Source organism: Cetorhinus maximus, chromosome 17 (genome assembly GCF_964194155.1).
Source record: "Cetorhinus maximus chromosome 17, sCetMax3.hap1.1, whole genome shotgun sequence".
Lineage (NCBI taxonomy): Eukaryota > Metazoa > Chordata > Chondrichthyes > Lamniformes > Cetorhinidae > Cetorhinus > Cetorhinus maximus.
Window position 1 is genome coordinate 57,204,080 of NC_135895.1, and position 20,029 is coordinate 57,224,108.

Sequence of the window (20,029 nt, forward strand, 5' to 3'; positions counted from 1 at the left end):
CGATGAAAGTAGTAAATACTTACCTGACCTTACCCACTACTTACCACTCATTCCTTTCCCTTGTTGCCTCTACTGCTGCAGCAGGGCAAGACCACTCTCCTGAAGATTTAAGAAGTTGGATAGCAAAGAAAAAATGCAAAGAGCACCTCTTTCCCCTAATTCCCATTGTGCACCAAATTGCCAATACCCACACTCACTCAGGATGAGATCTCTCCCCTGCTCGTGTGCAAGCACACTGTAGTGTGCTTCTAAATAGTCCCTTTCTTAAATAGAGCTGAGATTACTCTCACTAGTTAAGCTTCAAATGGTGATCAACACCTATTCGGGCCCTAATCAGGCTTCAGGCGATTGACAGAGTCAGCATGGAATTATGAAAGGGAAATCATGTTTGACAAACCTCCTGGAGTTCTTTGAGGATGTAACTAGCAGAATAGGTGAGGGAGAACCATTGGATGTGGTGTATTTGGATTTTCTGACAGCTTTTGATAAAGTCCCACATCAGAGGTTAGTGTGGAAAACTAAAGCACATGGGGTTTGGGGTAATATGGATTGAGAATTGGTTAGCAGGCAGGAAACAGTAGGAATAAATGCATCATTTTCAGATTGGCAGGCGGTGACTAGTGGGGTACCACAGGGATCAGTGCTTGGGCCCCAGCTATTCACAATATTTTTCAATGATTTGGATGAGGGAACAAAATGTAATATTTCCAAGTTTGCTGGCGACATGAAACTTGGTGGGAATGTGAGCATTGAGGAGGGTGTTAAGAGGCTTCAAGGTGATTTAGACAAGTTGAGTGAGTGGGCAAATACATGGCAAATGCAGTATAACGTGGATAAGTATGAAGTTATCCACTTTGGTAGGAAAAACAGAATGGCAGAGTATTATTTAAATGGTGATAAATTGGGAAATGTTGATGTACAAAGGGTCCTGGGTGTCCTTGTAAACCAATCACTGAAAGCATGCAGGTGCAGCAAGCAGTTAGGAAGGCAGATGATATTTTGGCCTTCATTGTGAAAGGACTTGAAAACAGGAGCAAGGATGTCTTACTGCAGCTGTACAGGGCCTTGGTGAGACCACACCAGGAGTATTGTTGCAGTTTTGTTCTCCTTAACTAAGAAAGGATATACTTGCCATAGAGGGAGTGCAGCAAAAGTTCACCAGACTGATTCCTGGGATGGCAGGATTGTATGAGGAGAGATTTGGCCGACTAGGCCTATATTCATTAGAGTTTAGAAGAATGAGAGGAGATCTCATTGAAATGTATAAAATTCTGACATGGATGGACAGACTGCGTGCAGGGATGATATTTCCTCTGGCTGGCAGGGGTTGGGGGGTGGTCTAAAACAGTTACAATCTCCAGATACAGGGTAGACTGAAATGAGGAGAAACTTCTTCTCTCAGAGGGTGGTGAACCTGTGGAATTCTCTACCACATAAGTCTGTGGAGGCCAAGTCACTCAATATATTTAAGAAGAATATAAATTTCTGGACTCTAAAGGTGTCAAGGGTTATGGGGAGAGTGCGGGAGTATAGCGTTGAGATAGAGGATCAACTCTGATCATATTGAATGACGGAACAGGCTCGAAGGGCCGAATGACCTGCACCTGCTCCTATTTGCTATTTTTACATGTTTCTACTCCCACCAGTTTTTTCTAACACTTGCTATTCCTAGTTTCCATCCATCCTGATTCTATTTCATGTTTTTCTGAACCAAGATGATTTCTCACTAATATGCTTGTATCATCCTTTACTATCAGGGCCACCTTTCTCCTTTGCCATTCTGTCTGTCTTTCTGAAACATCGTGTACTCTGGAATATTTATTTCCCAACTTTGATCATCTTGTAATCATGTTTTTAATGGCAATTAGATCTAAATCATTTACCTCTATGCCACTAGTTCATCTATCTTATTGCAGATGCTTCATTCAGATAAAGAACCTTTAATTTCTATTCTCTGCAATTACCTTGTTTGCTGATACAATTGGCCAGCCAGGCCCAGTGAGATTCAAGCAGAGCCCATCCCAACGGAATAGCTCACTCTTCCCTGAGTATTGATGCCAATGCCCCATGAATCGAAACCCCCTAATCCCACACCATTCTTTGAACCATGTGTTTAATTCTCTAATCTGCTTGACCCCACACCAATTGGCATGTGGCTCAGGTAACAATGTGGAGATGATTACCTTTGATATTCTGTGTTTTAATTTGGACTCTAACTTAACAATGTCTCTCAGAACATCGTTCCTGGTGCTGCCTAAGTCGTTGGTTCCCATGTGGACCACGACAACTGGATCCTCCCCCTCCCACTCCAAGTTCCTTTCTAGCCATGAGGAGACTTCGTTAACCCTGGCATTGGCAGGCAACTCAACCTTCTGAGATCCCTGTCCCAGCTGCAAAGAACAGTATTATCCCCCTGACTATACTGTCTCCTGTCACTACCAAATGCTTCTTTGCTTCCCCCACTTGAATGGCATCCTTCACCATGGTACCATGGCCAGTCCACTCATCCACCTTGCAGTCCTTCTCCTCATCCACACAGATAGCAAGCACCTCTTATCTGTTGGACACAGTCCGAGGCTGAGGTTCCTCCGTCACTGTGTGCTGATTCCCCATCCTATCTGACTCACAGTCACACCCCCACTGTCCCTGACCATTCACCAACTCTAAAGTTCTGCCTAACATAAGGGTGTTATTGCCTCTTGGAACAGTGTTCACAGGCAACCCCCATCCCCACCCTACATGCGCCGCAATATCCACAACTCTGACTCCAGCTCCGCAACTCTAAGCCAAAGTTCTGCAAGCTGTAGACACTTACTGCAGATACGGTTGTCTGGGATTGCATTCCACAGATTCCCACATGCTGTAGCCATGGCACACCATCATTCCTGCCATTTCTGTCTAACCTTATGTATTTAATTAGTCAATGAGTTAATAATTACACAACTAAAATAATAGAAATAAAAACAAAAAACTGTGGATGCTGGAAATCCAAAACAAAAACAGAAATACCTGGAAAAACTCAGCAGGTCTGGCAGCGTCGGCGGAGAAGAACAAAGTTGATGTTTCGAGTCCTCATGAGCCTTCAACAGAACTAAGTAAAAATAGGAGAGGGGTGAAATATAAGCTGGCTTAAGGTGGGGGGGTGGTTGTAGGGACAAGCAAGCAGTGATAGGAGCAGATAATCAAAAGTTGTCACAGACAAAAGAACAAAGAGGTGTTGAAGGTGGTGATATTATCTAAAAGAATGTGCTAATTAAAAATGGATAGCAGGACACGCAAAGTACAGATAGCTCTAGTGGGGGGTGGGGTGAAATAAGACTAAAAGGGCATAAAAGGTATAGATTTAAAAATAATGGAAATAGGTGGGAAAAGAAAAATCTATATAAATTATTGGAAAAAACAAAAGGGAGGGGGAAGAAACGGAAAGGGGGTGGGGATGGAGGAGGGAGTTCAAGCTCTAAAGTTGTTGAACTCAATATTCAGTCCAGAAGGCTGTAAAGTGCCTAGTCGGAAGATGAGGTGCTGTACCTCCAGTTTGCGTTGAGCTTCGCTGGAACAATGCAGCAAGCCAAGGACAGACATGTGGGCAAGAGAGCAGGGTGGAGTGTTAAAATGGCAAGCAACAGGGAGGTTTGGGTCTTTCTTGCGGACAGACCGCAGGTGTTCTGCAAAGCGGTCACCCAGTCTGCGTTTGTTCTCTCCAATGTAGAGGAAACCGCATTGGGAGCAACGAATGCAGTAGACTAAGTTGAGGGAAGTGCAAGTGAAATGCTGCTTCACTTGAAAGGAGTGTTTGGGCCCTTGGACGGTGAGGAGAGAGGAAGTGAAGGGGCAGGCGTTGCATATTTTGCGTATGCACGGGGAGGTGCCGTGGGTGGGGGTTGAGGAGTAGGGGGTGATGGAGGAGTGGACCAGGGTGTCACGGAGGGAACGATCCCTACGGAATGCCCCCGTTGGGTGAAGGGAAGATGTGTTTGGTGGTGGCATCATGCTGGAGTTGGCGGAAATGGCGGAGGATGATCCTTTGAATGTGGAGGCTGGTGGGGTGATAAGTGAGAACAAGGGGGACCTTATCATGTTTCTGGGAGGGAGGAGAAGGCGTGAGGGCGGGTGCGCGGGAGATGGACCGGACACGGTTGAGGGCCCTGTCAACTACCGTGGGTGGAAAACCTTGGTTAAGGAAGAAGGAGGACATGTCAGAGGAACTGTTTTTGAAGGTAGCATCATCAGAACAGATGCGACGGAGGCGAAGGAACTGAGAGAATGGGATGGAGTCCTTACAAGAAGCGGGGTGTGAGGAGTTGTAGTCGAGATAGCTTTGGGAGTCGGTAGGCTTGTAATGGATATTGGTGGACAGTCTATCACCAGAAATTGAGACAGAGAGGTCAAGGAAGAGAATGGAAGTGTCAGAGAGGGACCATGTGAAAATGATGGAGGGGTGGAGATTGGAAGCAAAATTAATAAATTTTCCCAGGTCCCGACGAGAGCACAAAGCAGCACCGAAGTAATCATCGATGTACCGGAGAAAGAGTTGTGGGAGGGGGCCGGAGTAGGACTGGAATAAGGAATGTTCCACATACCCCATAAAGAGACAGGCATAGCTGGGGCCCATGCGGGTACCCATAGCCACACCTTTTATTTGGAGGAAGCGAGAGGAGTTAAAGGAGAAATTGTTCAGTGTGAGAACAAGTTCAGCCAGACGGAGGAGAGTAGTGGTGGATGGGGATTGTTCGGGCCTCTGTTTGAGGAAGAAGAAGCTCTCAGCTTCCCAGAAACATGATAGGGTCCCCCTTGTCCTCACTTATCACCCCACCAGCCTCTGCATTCAAAGGATCATCCTCCGCCATTTCCGCCAACTCCAGCATGATGCCACCACCAAACACATCTTCCCTTCACCCCTCCTGGCGGCATTCCATAGGGATCGTTCCCTCCGTGACACCCTGGTCCACTCCTCCATCACCCCCTACTCCTCAACCTACGGCACCTCCCCATGCATACGCAAAATATGAAACACCTGCCCCTTCACTTCCTCTCTCCTCACCGTCCAAGGGCCCAAACACTCCTTTCAAGTGAAGCAGCATTTCACTTGCACTTCCCTCAACTTAGTCTACTGCATTCGTTGCTCCCAATGTGGTTTCCTCTACATTGGAGAGACCAAACGCAAACTGGGTGACCGCTTTGCAGAGCACCTTCGGTCTGTCCGCAAGAATGACCCAAACCTCCCTGTCGCTTGCCATTTTAACACTCCACCCTGCTCTCTTGCCCACATGTCTGTCCTTGGCTTGCTGCATTGTTCTAGTGAAGCTCAACGCAAACTGGAGGAACAGCACTTCATCTTCCGACTAGGCACTTTACAGCCTTCTGGACTGAATATTGAGTTCAACAATTTTCGATCTTGAACTCCCTCCTCCATCCCCACCCCCTTTCCATTTCTTCTCCCTCCCTTTTGTTTTTTCCAATAATTTATATAGATTTTTCTTTCCCCACCTATTTCCATTATTTTTAAATCTATACCTTTTATGCCCTTTTAGTCTTATTTCACCCCACCCCCACTAGAGCTATCTGTACCTTGCGTGTCCTGCTATCCATTCTTAATTAGCACATTCTTTTAGATAATATCACCACCTTCAACACCTCTTTGTTCTTTTGTCTGTGACATCTTTTGATTATCTGCTCCTATCACTGCTTGCTTGTCCCTACAACCTCCACCACCCCCCCACCTTAAACCAGCTTATATTTCACCCCTGTCCTATTTTTACTTAGTTCTGTTGAAGGGTCATGAGGACTCGAAACGTCAACTTTGTTCAGCCGATGCTGCCAGACCTGCTGAGTTTTTCCAGGTATTTCTGTTTTTGTTTAAAATAATAGAAAGTTGCATCCTCCTAGCTTGGAATCAAAGGAAGAAAACTCACCAAAGGAGCACATCTTTGACCCTCTGCACTGAATTCCCACATGAACCCAGATTCCCAACTACACACACTGTCTACATCGCACTCTGGTGTAGTCTCCTCTCTGTGCATCCCCTTACTCTGTACTTTAATTTCCCTTACTGCACATAGTCTGTTTGTTGCACAGTACACTGCCTTTAAGATTGTCACACAGCTACACATATGTACATATCTTAATGGGAACACTGCTTGTGTGCAGTCTTTTTGTTGCCTGCACAGTACATTCTGCATGCCACAGAACTCGAGGGAACATTGTTGCCAGCCATCTGCTGTCACCTCCATCCTGCCCTCCCAACAAGTGCTAATAACTCATGGGCTTCTTTGTCAGTAAGGTTGAGACCATTCACTCAGTTGCCTCTGTTATACCACCAGCCCTAACCTTGAACCCATGTCCTTCCCTAATATTTCTCCCCTTTACCCTTGAGCTCGCTGTAAGCTCATCTTGTCTATGAGACATACCTACTGTTTTCTTGACCAGGTCCCAGTAAACTGCTGACCACCGAACTTCCCTTTCCTGTCCAGATGCTAGCTGAAATTGTAAACGTTTTTTTTTCCTCGAGTACTGTCCCCCTTCCTTTCAAAACGGCTGCCATAAACCCACTTCTCAAAACAACCCACACTTGGCCTCTGTGCCCTTCCAAAATGCTGTCCCATTAGCTTCCGCCTTTCCGTTCCAAAGTCCTTCAATATGTAGTTGCCCACTTTTCTTGCAAATCTATGTTTGAGTTTCTTCAGCCGGGTTTTTGCTCCTGTCACAGCACTGAAATGGCCCCAGTCAAAGTCACAGATGACATCCTTTTTGACTGTGCTGTACTTTCACTCCTTGCTTTTCATCACCTCTCTGCATCCTTTGGTATCATCAACCACACCACCATCCTCCAATGGCTGTCCTCCATTGTCCAGGTACCGTGGGACAACACTTACTTTGGTTCAATCTTGCATATCCAAACATAATTCACAATGGATTCTCTTCCCATCCCTGCACAGTTACTCCTGAAGTCCACCAATGAAGTATGCTTAGCCCCTCTTCCGAATCTATATGTGGCCTCCTTGGCAGCAACATCCGAAGACATGGGGGCCAGGGTCCACATAGGAGGTACAAGATGAAAAAAAAGACCAAGGTCCATCTAGTTCACTTTCTGCCGTCCTGGTAATCACATGATATGGCAACAGTAGAGTTATTGACTAATCATGGCAATCAATCTCTACCAACTAATCGACAACAACCCAGTCATCAGCTGAGGCAAACCTTAAATGGTAGAAAGCTTCGGGAACCAAAGATCCAGATCCAGTTCTACCAAAGCTTCTGAAGAAGTCGTATTCAAATTGAAATATCAATTCTGTTTCTCACTCCTCAGATGCTGCCAGACCTGCGGAGTATTTCTAGCACATTCTGATTTATTAAACATAATTTGGTCGTGTCTTAAATTCCTCATATACTGTGTCCCAAAGTTTATTTTATGAAAGAAATCTAACTTGCATTTGTTTGAATCAGCACCATCTACTTCTGCTTTAGTGCGAGAGTGTAAACTTATGAAACAGGCTCCCTTATGATCATGACATTTTTGCAGATTAGGTTTGCACTTCTGTTCAAAGTGCAGGCTTGTGTCCTTCAATTCTACATTTCTAAACTAGGTGAATCTGCTGCTTGTGCTCAACATTAACTCATTCCATTAGAATCCTAAAAACACAATCATGTCACCACATCTCCTTTCCAGTGAGAACATGCCCAATTTGAGTAATTGCTTGATATAATTCAATCTGCTCACCTCTTCCGGCATTCTGATTGCCCTCTTCTGTATCCTCTCAAAAGCTGCAATTTTTTTGGGACTGTTGTGACTAGAACTGTACGCTAAGTGTGATCACATGTTTACATTCAATTTTATCTGACCACTAGCTCACTCAACCCTTCCACTGCCTTATGTACAACATTCAGCCCACTGAGAGGCAATTTCCTGCAATTGAGCATTGAGAAGACCCAGGCTGTTGTATTTAGTCAAGTCACAGATTCCATTTCTTTGCTATTGATTTTGTCCCCTTCACCAGTTATGTCAGCTTGAATTGAAATGTAATCTCGGCACCCTCTTTGAAGTAAGCCAAACACCATCCTTGCACGGACAGATAATGTCATTTCATCATTGTCGTTAGGTCAAAATCTTGGAATTTCCTATGTGACACCATCGTGGAAGATCCATCAATGCAAGTACTGTTGTGATTTAAGGGAAAGTATTACCACCTCAGGGTAGCTATGGATAGGTAATAAAATAATAAGGGAATTGGCTAAATACATGAAGGAGAAAAAATTGCGAGGAAAAAGCAGGGGAATGAGATTAACTGGATTAATCTTCAAAGAGTCGGTGCAGACTCGATGGGCCGAATCCTTCTGTGCTGCACGATTTTATAATCGTGAATTGAGTTTCTGACCACATCCTCTCCCAACACAGACCAATCGCTCACATATTTGCCCTGCCTTATCACATACGTTGCCAAAAACCCTTGCCCATACTGCAGCAACCTCCAGACTTGATCCAGTGCCCTCCTGCCGATATCCTATCCTCTCCCTTCCATAAACCTGTAACTCTTGCAAAACTTTGATGCCTGTATACTATTCTACATTAGCCCTGTATTTGCTGATCTTCTTTAGCTCCAGGTCCCCAATCCTTCCAGTTTAAAATTCTCATCCTTTTATGGCTTTGCATTTTCCTATCTCTGAAACCCTTATGCTTTTATACTTTTATTTCTTCCCCCACACGCCCCCACAATTTTTTTTGCCACTTCTGAAGATGCTAGGGGCACGGTTCTATATATGTTGTCAGCTCTTCGGTATCTCATTCAGGCTCCTCCTTCTGTGATCCCAGACCATGGTCTTGAGCTTTACGGTAAATCTTGGTGCTACCTTCATCAGGCATCCACTCTAATCTATCTAATCTTTTTAGCCGCCTTCCTATCTTGTGAACACTGGTACCCCAAATATTGCCTTGATGGAGAGCTAACTCAGCACTAAATAAGTATTGAACCAGGGATAGTCTGGTGCCCTGTGATTTAGTACTATACCAGCAGGTACATTTACCCAGTAGGAGATCAGCAGGATGGTGGCTGTTTTTTGCTTTTATAATAATATTGATTCCAGCCAAGCATTAGCTCGAATAAATTGTCTTGCTCAAACTAATTGTCCTGTCTAGAAGAAGAGAACTTTACATATGCATGGTTATACCATCCCAGATCCACCAGAAGACAGTTTTAATAGAACAATCAGATTCTAATTTTACAGTGCTCAGAGAGCTGCCTATCATAAAATAATGAATTGAATTTTTGAGGCAAAATTCCCCTTCTTGAAACTGAGTTTGGCCGCAAGTGCACCCACTTGTAGCATTTAAATCCACTCGAAGCTTTATAAAGTGTCAACAAAATCCAAAGGATCCAGAACTTTTAAACCTGATTTGATAGTGTGCTGGGATTATACTTCCTTGTCATAGCTAAGTGACATGAGACCATCTGCTTCATGAGATCTCGCCAGAGTCTTGCTCTAGAGTTGCACTGTAACTTTAGAATTACTGCTTCATGAAAAATGCTTTGCAGTAATGTTAAAGTGGCAATACAAATGCATCCTAATTCTCTAATGCCTTTTTTTGAGGCAATATCTGTTAGTTTCTAAAGCAAGTGGATGGGAGGTAATTAACTGTTTTCAGATTAATAATCAGTGTTGTGGGATTGGAAAAATATTTGTGATTTTATGTTGGCTATTGCTTAGTGAACAAGCCACCACACTTGGCTCCTAGCTGTTGATATTAAATTTTATATATAATGGGAGAGAAGCCTTGATTTCCTGTGGTTATCTTGGTTATTATACAAGCTAACCATGTGTATAACAAATCTTAGATTTTCTCTTCTACACTGCTATTATCTTATCAATAACTGTTCACTAATATAACTTTAATTTGCATCTAGGGCTCCTCATCTAGGAAGAGAACTGGTCTGCAAAGAGAGCAAAAAAACATTCAAAGCCACAATAGCCATGAGCCAGGAGTTTCCTCTGGGCATTGACTCGTAAGTAGTCTTGTGTGGATGTATTCATCATAATTTCCTTGCAGATATGATGCTTATGCAGAGCACAACAAATCCTTGAGTATTCGAAAACTTTAAAACTTTTGTACAGAAAACTTAACAGTGAAAGTCCGATTAGTATTTTACATAAACACAACTGATTTAACAAGTATTTGTTTTGCTTGCTAACTTTCCCCATGGTTTCAAACTGATAATTATTTGGTTGGAACATTATCTTTAGATTACACACTCAGTAAGCTGATTTTCCTTTCACTGGACATTAATGTAAAATATCTAACATTCCCTTCCCCAATCAGGAGATATTTTTGAAACAAAAAACTTTGAAAATTCAATCATTGCCAGAGTGTCACTTATAATGGTTTCTCTTCCTGCTCCCACATTGTATTAACTCTCTCCAAATGTCATTCAACTATCATCCCTTTGTTCCCTGATCTGCATTGGCTCCCCGCCAAGCAGAATTTTGAGTTTAGAATTGTCGTCCTTGCTTTCAAATCCGTCCATGGCTTCTCCTCCTCCCTCACTCACCTCACTACAGCCCCCCCCACCCCCATCCTTGCTAATTTTCTTCAACCCCACAAATTTTCAAGATATCTAAGCTCACCTAATTCTGACCTCTTGAGCATCCCCAATTTAATCGCTCCTCCATTGGTGTTCACACCTTCAGTTGATTAGGCCCTAAGCTGAAATTCCCATCCGATACCTCTTGACCTCTGTACCTCACTTTCCTCTTTTAAGAAGCTCCCTAAAACCTGCTACTTTGACCATGCTTTTGGTTATCTGAACTAATATCTCTTTGTGGCTCGGTGTCATATTTTGTTTTATTATGGTCCTTGGGGTGTTTTATTACGTTAAGGGATGCTATATAAATATACGTTGTATTGGACAAGAGTGAAACATTTAACCCGTGTATATGTAAATGAGTGGGTTCTCATCCCTTGTTTTAAATTGCAGGTGTCACCACACAATAATATAAAAATTTTGCGTAACGGTCAAAGATCAATTAGAATGTATTTTGTATATGTTTTTCCTAATTTTGTTGTGGTAACCTTATTCTGGTTCCATAATTTTTCTTTTCCTATTGATTTCTTACTGATAGGTTACTGAATGTTTTAGAGGTCATAGCACCCTTCAAGCACTTTAATAAACTCAGAGAATTTGTTCAGATGAAGCTTCCACCAGGATTTCCTGTTAAATTAGGTAAGTAGTAAGATAATGGTAAAGTGATATGTTGGGCCATGAGCTTAAATTGTAGTGGAATAGAATTCTGCTGATGACCCACAGCGACATATGAATACCCAGCTTTGAGATGTCAGATCTGTTTAGCACTGTCGTAGTGCCACACAACACAGTGTGAAGACAGGAATATGTCCACAAAGACTGCGTAGTAGAAAGACTCTCTCATAATGTCACAGTTTTTGAGATTTTATGTTAGATGTTAGCCCTGAAATTTCTTGACTTTCTTCCACTGAGATGTTGCAAACTCATCAAAAGTATAGTGGAAACCCCATTTACATAGGGCAGAAAATGTGAGGAAATTCAAGACCATATTCGCTGATTATATTTCACCAATCACTCATAAGCACCCTTCTCCATATTGTAAAATAACTAAAATTATAGCATTGCTCAGGAATTTTAACAGAGAACTCTTATTCTGTACACTAGCCATTGAAATATAATGTGCGTAAGGTGAACTGAAATAGACCATATGTTGATCAAGTGAGATGCAGTGAGGCGAGATGAGGCTCGAGGAGGATAAACTTTAGCATAGAGCTGTTGGGCTAACTGGCCTGTTTCTATGCTATAAAATTCTATGTAACTATGTATCAACTCAGCAGTGCTTATTCAAAGCTTGAAGTGGATAGCTAGCTGGTTTATGTACATAAGTTTGACACAGTGAGAAGCCATATGCTGTTATACGCCTGGAGTTATGAAAGTGATAAAGATGCAACTTTTTCTCTTTTATATGTGAACTTGATGGCAGAAGATTAAAAACAAAAATAAAAATAACTGGAAAAACTCAGCAGGTCTGGCAGCATCTGCTGAGAGGAACACAATTAACGTTTCGAGTCCGTATGACTCTTCAACAGAACTAAGTAAAAATAGAAGAGGTGAAATATAAGCTGGTTTAAGGGGGGGTGGGACAAGTAGAGCTGGATAGAGGGCCAGTGATAGGTGGAGATTGACATCTTTTGGCTTAGACAAAAGGACAAAGAGGTGTTGAAGGTGGTGATATTATCTAAGGAATGTGCTAATTAAGGGTAGAAAGCAGGACAAGCAAGGTACAGATAGCCCTAGTGGGGGTGGGGTGAAGGAATCAAAATAGGCTAAAAGGTAGAGATAAAACAATGGATGGAAATACATTTAAAAATAATGGAAATAGGTGGGGAAAGAAAAATCTATATAAATTATTGGAAAAAAAGGGGATCAAAAAGGGGGTGAGGATGGAGGAGAGAGTTCATGATCTAAAATTGTTGAACTCGATATTCAATCCGGAAGGCTGTAAAGTGCCTAGTTGGAAGATGAGGTGCTGTTCCTCCAGTTTGCGTTGAGCTTCACTGGAGCAATGCAGCAGGCCAAGGACAGACATGTGGGCATGAGAGCAGGGTGGAGTGTTGAAATGGCAAGCAACAGGGAGGTCTGAGCCATGCTTGTGGACAGACCGAAGGTGTTCTGCAAAGCGGTCATCCAGTCTGCGTTTGGTGTCTCCAATGTAGAGGAGACTGCATTGGGAGCAACAAATGCAGTAGATTAAATTGAGGGAAGTGCAAGTGAAATGCTGCTTCACTTGAAAGGAGTGTTTGGGCCCTTGGACGGTGAGGAGAGGGGAAGTAAAGGGGCAGGTGTTGCACCTTCTGCGGTTGCATGGGAAGGGGTTGAGGTGTAGGGGGTGATGGAGGAGTGGACCAGGGTGTCCCGGAGGGAACGATCCCTGCGGAATGCCGCCAGGGGGGGTGAAGGGAAGATGTGTTTGGTGGCATCATGCTGGAGTTGGCAGAAATGGCGGAGGATGATCCTTTGAATGCGGAGGCTGGTGGGGTGATAAGTGAGGACAAGGGGGACCCTATCATGTTTCTGGGAGGGAGAGGAAGGTGTGAGGGCGGATGCGCGGGAGATGGGCCGGACACGGTTGAGGGCCCTGTCAACCACCGTGGGTGGAACACCATGCTTGTCCTGCTTTCTACCCTTAATTAGCACATTCCTTAGATAATATCACCACCTTCAACACCTCCTTGTCCTTTTTGTCTATGATATCTTTTGGCTATCTCCACCTATCACTGGCCCTCTATCCAGCTCTACTTGTCCCACTCCCCACCCCTTAAACCAGCTTATATTTCACCTCTCTTCTATTTTTACTTAGTTCTGTTGAAGAGTCATACGGACTCGAAACATTTAACTGTGTTCCTCTCCACAGATGCTGCTAGACCTGCTGAGTTTTTTAGGTAATTTTATTTTTGTTTTGTATTTCCAGCATCTGCAGTTTTTTGCTTTTATCTTATGGCAGAAGATTAAAGTTGTGCTTTCAGATGACGATGCCAAGGGGCACCATGTAGATAAGAAATAGGATAGATCCTCAACTCCAAAGGTTAATAGTATGGAAGTGGTGAGAGAAGCCATTGCAGGTGAATTTCTGCTTACGACTGGATAGATAAGAATGAAACCAGGTCAGTGCAGTCCCTTCCAGCTGGATGACAACAGGAGGCGAGTTGGTGACAATAATGTGGTCAGCTGTGTCAAGGGCAGCAGACTGTTTGAGATGATAAGTAGGCATACTTTACTATGGTCACGGTCATTTAGCATATCATTTTGTGATTTTTGATAAGGGCTATTTCAGTACTGTGGTGGGACAAAAGCCTGTTTGGAGGTATACAAACATGGAATTCCAGCGAAAAATGGGCACTGATTTAGTAGCTGACAGCATGCCTGAGGATTTTGAAGAGGATTGGGAGGTTGGAGAAGAAGTGGTAGTTTGCAAGGACAATCAAGTCGAGGGTAAGTTTTTTGAGGGGGACTGATAATGCCAGATTTGAAAGGGAGAACAGTAATTGAGGAGAGGGATCTGTTAACAATGTTGGCTAACATGGAGATGAGGAAGCAAAATTGGGTGGTCAGTAATTTGGCAGGATAGGATTCAGGGTGGCAGGAGGTGACCCACCTCTTTGTTCAAGGGACCTAAAAATAGCTATCAATCAAAGTGCTGCTCTGAGAAGAGGGAGAGCCTTCCCTTTTAATATGTCTGTCTGGTTAAACCCTACATTATACAAATGGAATTGGCCAACAGATTGGATGATGCACTGAGCCATCTTAACTCTCATGAGATTTTTTAGGTTGTACACAATTGTCTTCCTTTTTGAAGAGCTAACTAACCCTTCAAATTGCTATTTGACTGGTTGCAGGCTATTGAATCTAATGTTGAATCTAGTATTAGTTATAATTACAATTGTAAAAAATCAACTTGGCAATCCAGGCACAAATCTAATTTGTCATTGGTAAAGAAATTAGATTTTGTTTTTAAACAAGGTAAATGTTCTGGATATACCTACCAGGTCAGGCCTCACTGCCTGCTAGGCTATTTGCTAATATAATTGATGGGAAATAATTCACTGGGCCCAGAAGCAGCCTTTTGAAAACTAGAATTGTGCCTTTGGACCAACTCACGACCTAACCAAGAATGATTCTACCCAGCAGAAACTAGATTACTACTTAAGACAAAAACAAAATTACCTGGAAAAACTCAGCAGGTCTGACAGCATCTGCAGAGAGGAACACAGTTAACGTTTCGAGTCCATATGACTCTTCAACAGAACTAAGGAAAAATAGAAAAGAGGTGAAATATAAGCTGGTTTAAGGTGGGGTGGGACAGGTAGAGCTGGATAGAGGGCCAGTGATAGGTGGAGATAACCAAAAGGTGTCATAGACAAAAGGACAAAGAGGTGTTGAAGCTGGTGATATTATCTAAGGAATGTGATAATAAATGTACAGATAGCCCTGGTGGGGGTGGGATGGGGGGAAGGGATCGAAATAGGCTAAAAGGCAGAGATAAAACAATGGGTGGAAATGCATTTAAAAATAATGGAAATAGGTGGGAAAAGAAAAATCTATATAAATTATTGGAAAAAAGGGGGATTGGAAAGGGGGTGGGGATGGAGGAGAGAGTTCATGATCTAAAATTGTTGAACTCAATATTCAGTCCGGAAGGCTGTAAAGTGACTAGTTAGAAGATGAGGTGCTGTTCCTCCAGTTTGTGTTGAGCTTCACTGTAGCAATGCAGCAGGCCAAGGACAGACATGTGGGCATGAGAGCAGGGTGGAGTGTTGAAATGGCAAGCGACAGAGAGGGTCTGGGTCATGCTTGTGGACAGACCAAAGGTGTTCCGCAAAGTGGTCACCCAGTCTGCGTTTGGTCTCTCCAATGTAGAGGAAACCGCATTGGGAGCAACAAATGCAATAGACTAAATTGAGGGAAGTGCAAATGAAATGCTGCTTCACTTGAAAGGAGTGTTTGGGCCCTTGGACGGTGAGCAGAGGGGAAGTAAAGGGGCAGGTGTTGCACCTTCTGCGGTTGCAAGGGAAGGTGCCATGGGAGGGGGTTGAGGTGTTGGGGGTGATGGAGGAGTGGACCAGGGTGTACCGGAAGGAACGATCCCTGCGGAATGCCGCAGAGGGGAGTGAAGGGAAGATGTGTTTGGTGGTGGCATCATGCTGGAGTTGGTGGAAATGGCGGAGGATGATCCTTTGAATGTGGAGGCTGGTGGGGTGGGTGTGAGGACAAGGGGGACCCTATCATGGTTCTGGGAGGGAGAGGAAGGTGTGAGGGCAGATGCGCGAGAGATGGGCTGGACACGATTGAGGGTCCTGTCAACCACCGTGGGTGGAAAACCTCGGTTAAGAAGGAAGACATGTCAGAGGAACTGTTTTTGAAAGTGGTATCATCAGAACAGATGCGACGGAGGCGAAGAAACTGAGAGAATGGGATGGAATCCTTACAGGAAGCAGGATGTAAGGAGCTGTAGTCAAGGGTGTTCTCCAGGACACCCTGGTCCACTCCTCCATCAACCCCTACACCTCAACCCCCTCCCACGGCACCTTCCCATGCAACTGCAGAAGGTGCAACACCTGCCCCTTTACTTCCTCTCTCCTCACCGTCCAAGGGCCCAAACACTCCTTTCAAGTGAAGCAGCATTTCACTTGCATTTCCCTCAATTTAGTCTACTGCATTCGCTGCTCCCAATGCGGTTTCCTTTACATTGGAGAGACCAAACGCAGACTGGGTGACCGCTTTGAGGAACACCTTCAGTCTGTCCGCAAGCATGACCCAGACCTTCCTGTCGCTTGCCATTTCGACACTCCACCCTGCTCTCATGCCCACATGTCTGTCCTAGGCCTGCTGCGTTGTTCCAGTGAAGCTCAACACAAACTGGAGGAACAGCATCTCATCTTCTGACTAGGTACTTTACAGCCTTCCGGACTGAATATTGAGTTCAACAATTTTAGATCATGAACTCTCTCCTCCATCCCCACCCCCTTTCCGATCCCCCTTTTTTCCAATAATTTATATAGATTTTTCTTTTCCCACCTATTTCCATTATTTTTAAATGCATTTCCATCCATTGTTTTATCTCTGCCTTTTAGCTTATTTTGATCCCTTCCCCTCACCCCACCGCCACTCGGGCTATCTGTACCTTTATTATCACATTCCTTAGATAATATCACCAGCTTCAACACCTCTTTGTCCTTTTGTCTATGACATCTTTTGGTTATCTCCACCTATCACTGGCCCTCTATCCAGCTCTACCTGTCCCACCTCCCCCCCTTAAACCAGCTTATATTTCGCCTCTTTTCTATTTTTCCTTAGTTCTGTTGAAGAGTCATACGGACTCAACGTTAACTGTGTTCCTCTCTGCAGATGCTGTCAGACAAGCTGAGTTTTTCCAGGTATTTTTGTTTTGGATTTCCAGCATTCGCAGTTTTTTGCTTTTATCACTACTTAAGAATTGGTTAAATAGATGGGTAAAGGAGAAGTGAATACAGTTATAAAGGAACATAATGGGCACATAGGATCAGGATTACTGGTCGTTCATCGTCTGTATATCCCAGGAATAATGAAAATTAGGGATGTTCTGATTGTATAGTGCTAATGTGGATTCATGTGTCTTCAGTCAGCCACTCCCTAATCTCATTCCTACTGTTAAAATATGTAGACATCTAAGATTATACTGGACAATGTTATTTGGTACTACAGAACTTGAGTATTACTGAAAGATACTTTATTTTTGTCGAAGCTTTTCATTTTGCACTCAGGACAATTCACAATAATATGCCAATATCTGGGGAAAGAACAAATGTATACTGTATGAGAAGAGTGTGCTGGTTGGTTGACAAGTGGAGTCTGGTAGAGGCGTTGCCATGGAGAATGCCCCAGTTGATGGTGACTGACAGTTAACTGCCAAGCATTCTTTGAAATTTAAACCAGACAGCTTGATTCTGGTCACTATATTCCCTAGGGAATGAACCAATGAATGGCTGTCACAGAATTGATTTGTATACAAAATAGTTGTATGAAAATAATTTGGTTGCCTTTAAAAACATTTAAAACTTGTCAAACATTTTGCTAGAAATTAGGAACTTAAAACAATCTCTATCTGGAGCATTTTACTGCAATTAACTCCTTAATCATGTATGGTCAACCTGCACTAATCTGCTTGTGCCTCCTATTTAGATATACCTGTGTTTCCAACCATCACTGCCACTGTGACATTTCAGGAATTCCGATATGACGGGTTTAACGACTCTATCTTCAATATTCCAAATGACTATAGCGAAGACCCGAGCAGGTTCCCTGAACTTTGATTTGGCTGCCTGGTTATTATGGGACTAAGAAGAGAATGTTAGGTGCTGTGTGTTCTTTTTTCTCCATCTAAGAGTTTGACTTGGTTCTTCCTTTGATGATATGAAGATATCATTTGGAGAAACTCTGGAACATTCCTAAATGGAAGAATGGAAAGTCTTACAGAAATAGACTATACAGCTTTTTTCTTTGATTTGGAAAAATCCCTTTATTAAATTCCTGACCATCAATTCAAGATGTTCTATTTGCAAAATAATCCATTTAAGAACTTCAACTTTTTCATGAAAATGTACATACATATATCAATGATTAAATAATTTGGTTGCTAGAAAATTAGAAGGAAGGCATTTTGCTGTAATTCACCTTCAAGTAATTGGCTAAATGAAAAGAAAATATTAGTGTGCAATCCAATTAATTACTAAAAAGCCAAATTGCCTGTTAATTTTTTCTAGAATTGGTATGCTGTTACTATTTTGATATTTATTTGTACCTCCTATTTTTAGGTACTCATTCACAGTGTCTTAATATTTTTAAAACACTATTTTATTAGTGCTACATTTAGTTTTACAAGTGTTGGGAAAAGGAGAAGCTAGGTTCTGAAAGAGTAACCTACAAAGTGCAGGATGCAACATTTAATTTTGCTGACTGTACGATGGTTATTCAGAAAGGTAAAGGTTATTGTTCTGCAATTTCAAGTTAAGTTAAATCTTATGTTTTAATTAGCATTACATGATTCTAAAAGGGAAATGTAGTTTTTTTGAACGTAATTGAAAAATTACTGTATAAACATGATTGTGCATACACAATTATCAGCAAGGTTTCAAAGTGGTGATACTCATATGGGATATTAGAAATATTCCATTGCTTCAACTGGAATTGCATGGAACTTCCAGTAAGACCTTAAGGTCTGTTTGGCTGTAGTGTAGTACTGCATTGTTTAGCCATGCCTGATGATGATTTACCCTCCTATGTGGTGAGAAGACAAGTGACCAAAAGTGGCCAGTCAGTTCCCGTTGAATACGATGATGATTCCTAACCTTCTCCAAGTGGGAAAGACCTGTTCTTTGTGTCAAATAAACAGCTCAGCTGCAGCTGATGCAAACAATGTCACACTCAAAATTCACAATCTACACAGTTTTAAAGTATTTTTTTGTACAAAAAAGTTTTAAGAAAACTAATATAATATTCCCAAAAGTTTTTGGAATATGTTCATAAAGCACTAGCTTTTTGGTGAACAAAATTGTTCCAATTTAAAGAATGCACTGTATATAACCACAAATAAGTTTTTTTTTGGGAAAAACCCTACTCCTTTTTAACTTTAATGCTTGTATAACCATGTTTAAAGTCAAAGTAGGACTATCCAAGTGAGAACTGTCTGAAGGCTACCTCACTCGTGGAACAGAGTAATGTGACTCTCATATAGCCCGAGTTACATGACATTTCTTTCTTGTAATTGATTAACTCGTCCTGCTCATGACTGCTGACCTTAAGGTTTGCAATTTCTTTCAAATCTTAGGCCCCACCAGTTAAGTGCGAAGAGTTTTAATCTCTAAAGATTATATAAAATTAACATTTCAGATTATTGGAATCTTTCCTCTGAACTAATGAAAATGGAAGCATGAAGCAATGAATAGGGATGTCATGATATGAAAGTGTTAAATTGGATAATTAGAGTTTTAAAAAGAAAATGTATCTTGTAAATGTATCAATATCTTGTGGTATTGGTATGATGAAAAATTAGCGTTAAGTTGTTTACCAAATGTGCTTTGTATAAATAAATATAGTTCAAAACCCAGCGCATTTGTGCTTGCTTTCTTTACATTGTTTTTAGGAATTTTATAAAGACTGAGAAATTAGCATAAAATTAGTAACCATTGTTACTATTAAAGACTTCAAATTATTCAGTTGTTTCATTTTGATTGTGATTTTCATTTAAGTCAAATTGTATTTTCCTATTTGTATCTACCATTAAAAATAATATAATTAGATTTGCTTGTGGCTATGTTTTACTTGTTGGAGTGGTTTGACCTTGTTTGTACACATAATTGGTCATCCCACTGATTTATTGGTCTCAGCCTTATTACTGTGGAGAGTCAGAGTAGATGACATCTCCTCTAGTGAATCTGACAGTATAAAAGCACCACTTGACTAATCACATGCACCAAATTTTA

General features: G+C 42.2%; 1 protein-coding gene across 1 annotated transcript in view; it reads left to right on the plus strand.

Moving 5' to 3' along the window:
- ankrd13c (ankyrin repeat domain 13C) overlaps window positions 1-19,653 on the plus strand; it is a 99,212-nt gene extending 79,559 nt beyond the window's left edge. Inside the window, exons 11-13 of the mRNA XM_078561256.1 lie at window positions 9,897-9,995; window positions 11,110-11,210; window positions 17,730-19,653. Coding sequence (XP_078417382.1) covers window positions 9,897-9,995; window positions 11,110-11,210; window positions 17,730-17,860 — 331 coding nt within the window. The 3' untranslated portion in view covers window positions 17,861-19,653. The remainder of the gene's footprint in view (window positions 1-9,896; window positions 9,996-11,109; window positions 11,211-17,729) is intronic.
- Window positions 19,654-20,029: the final 376 nt, after the last annotated feature.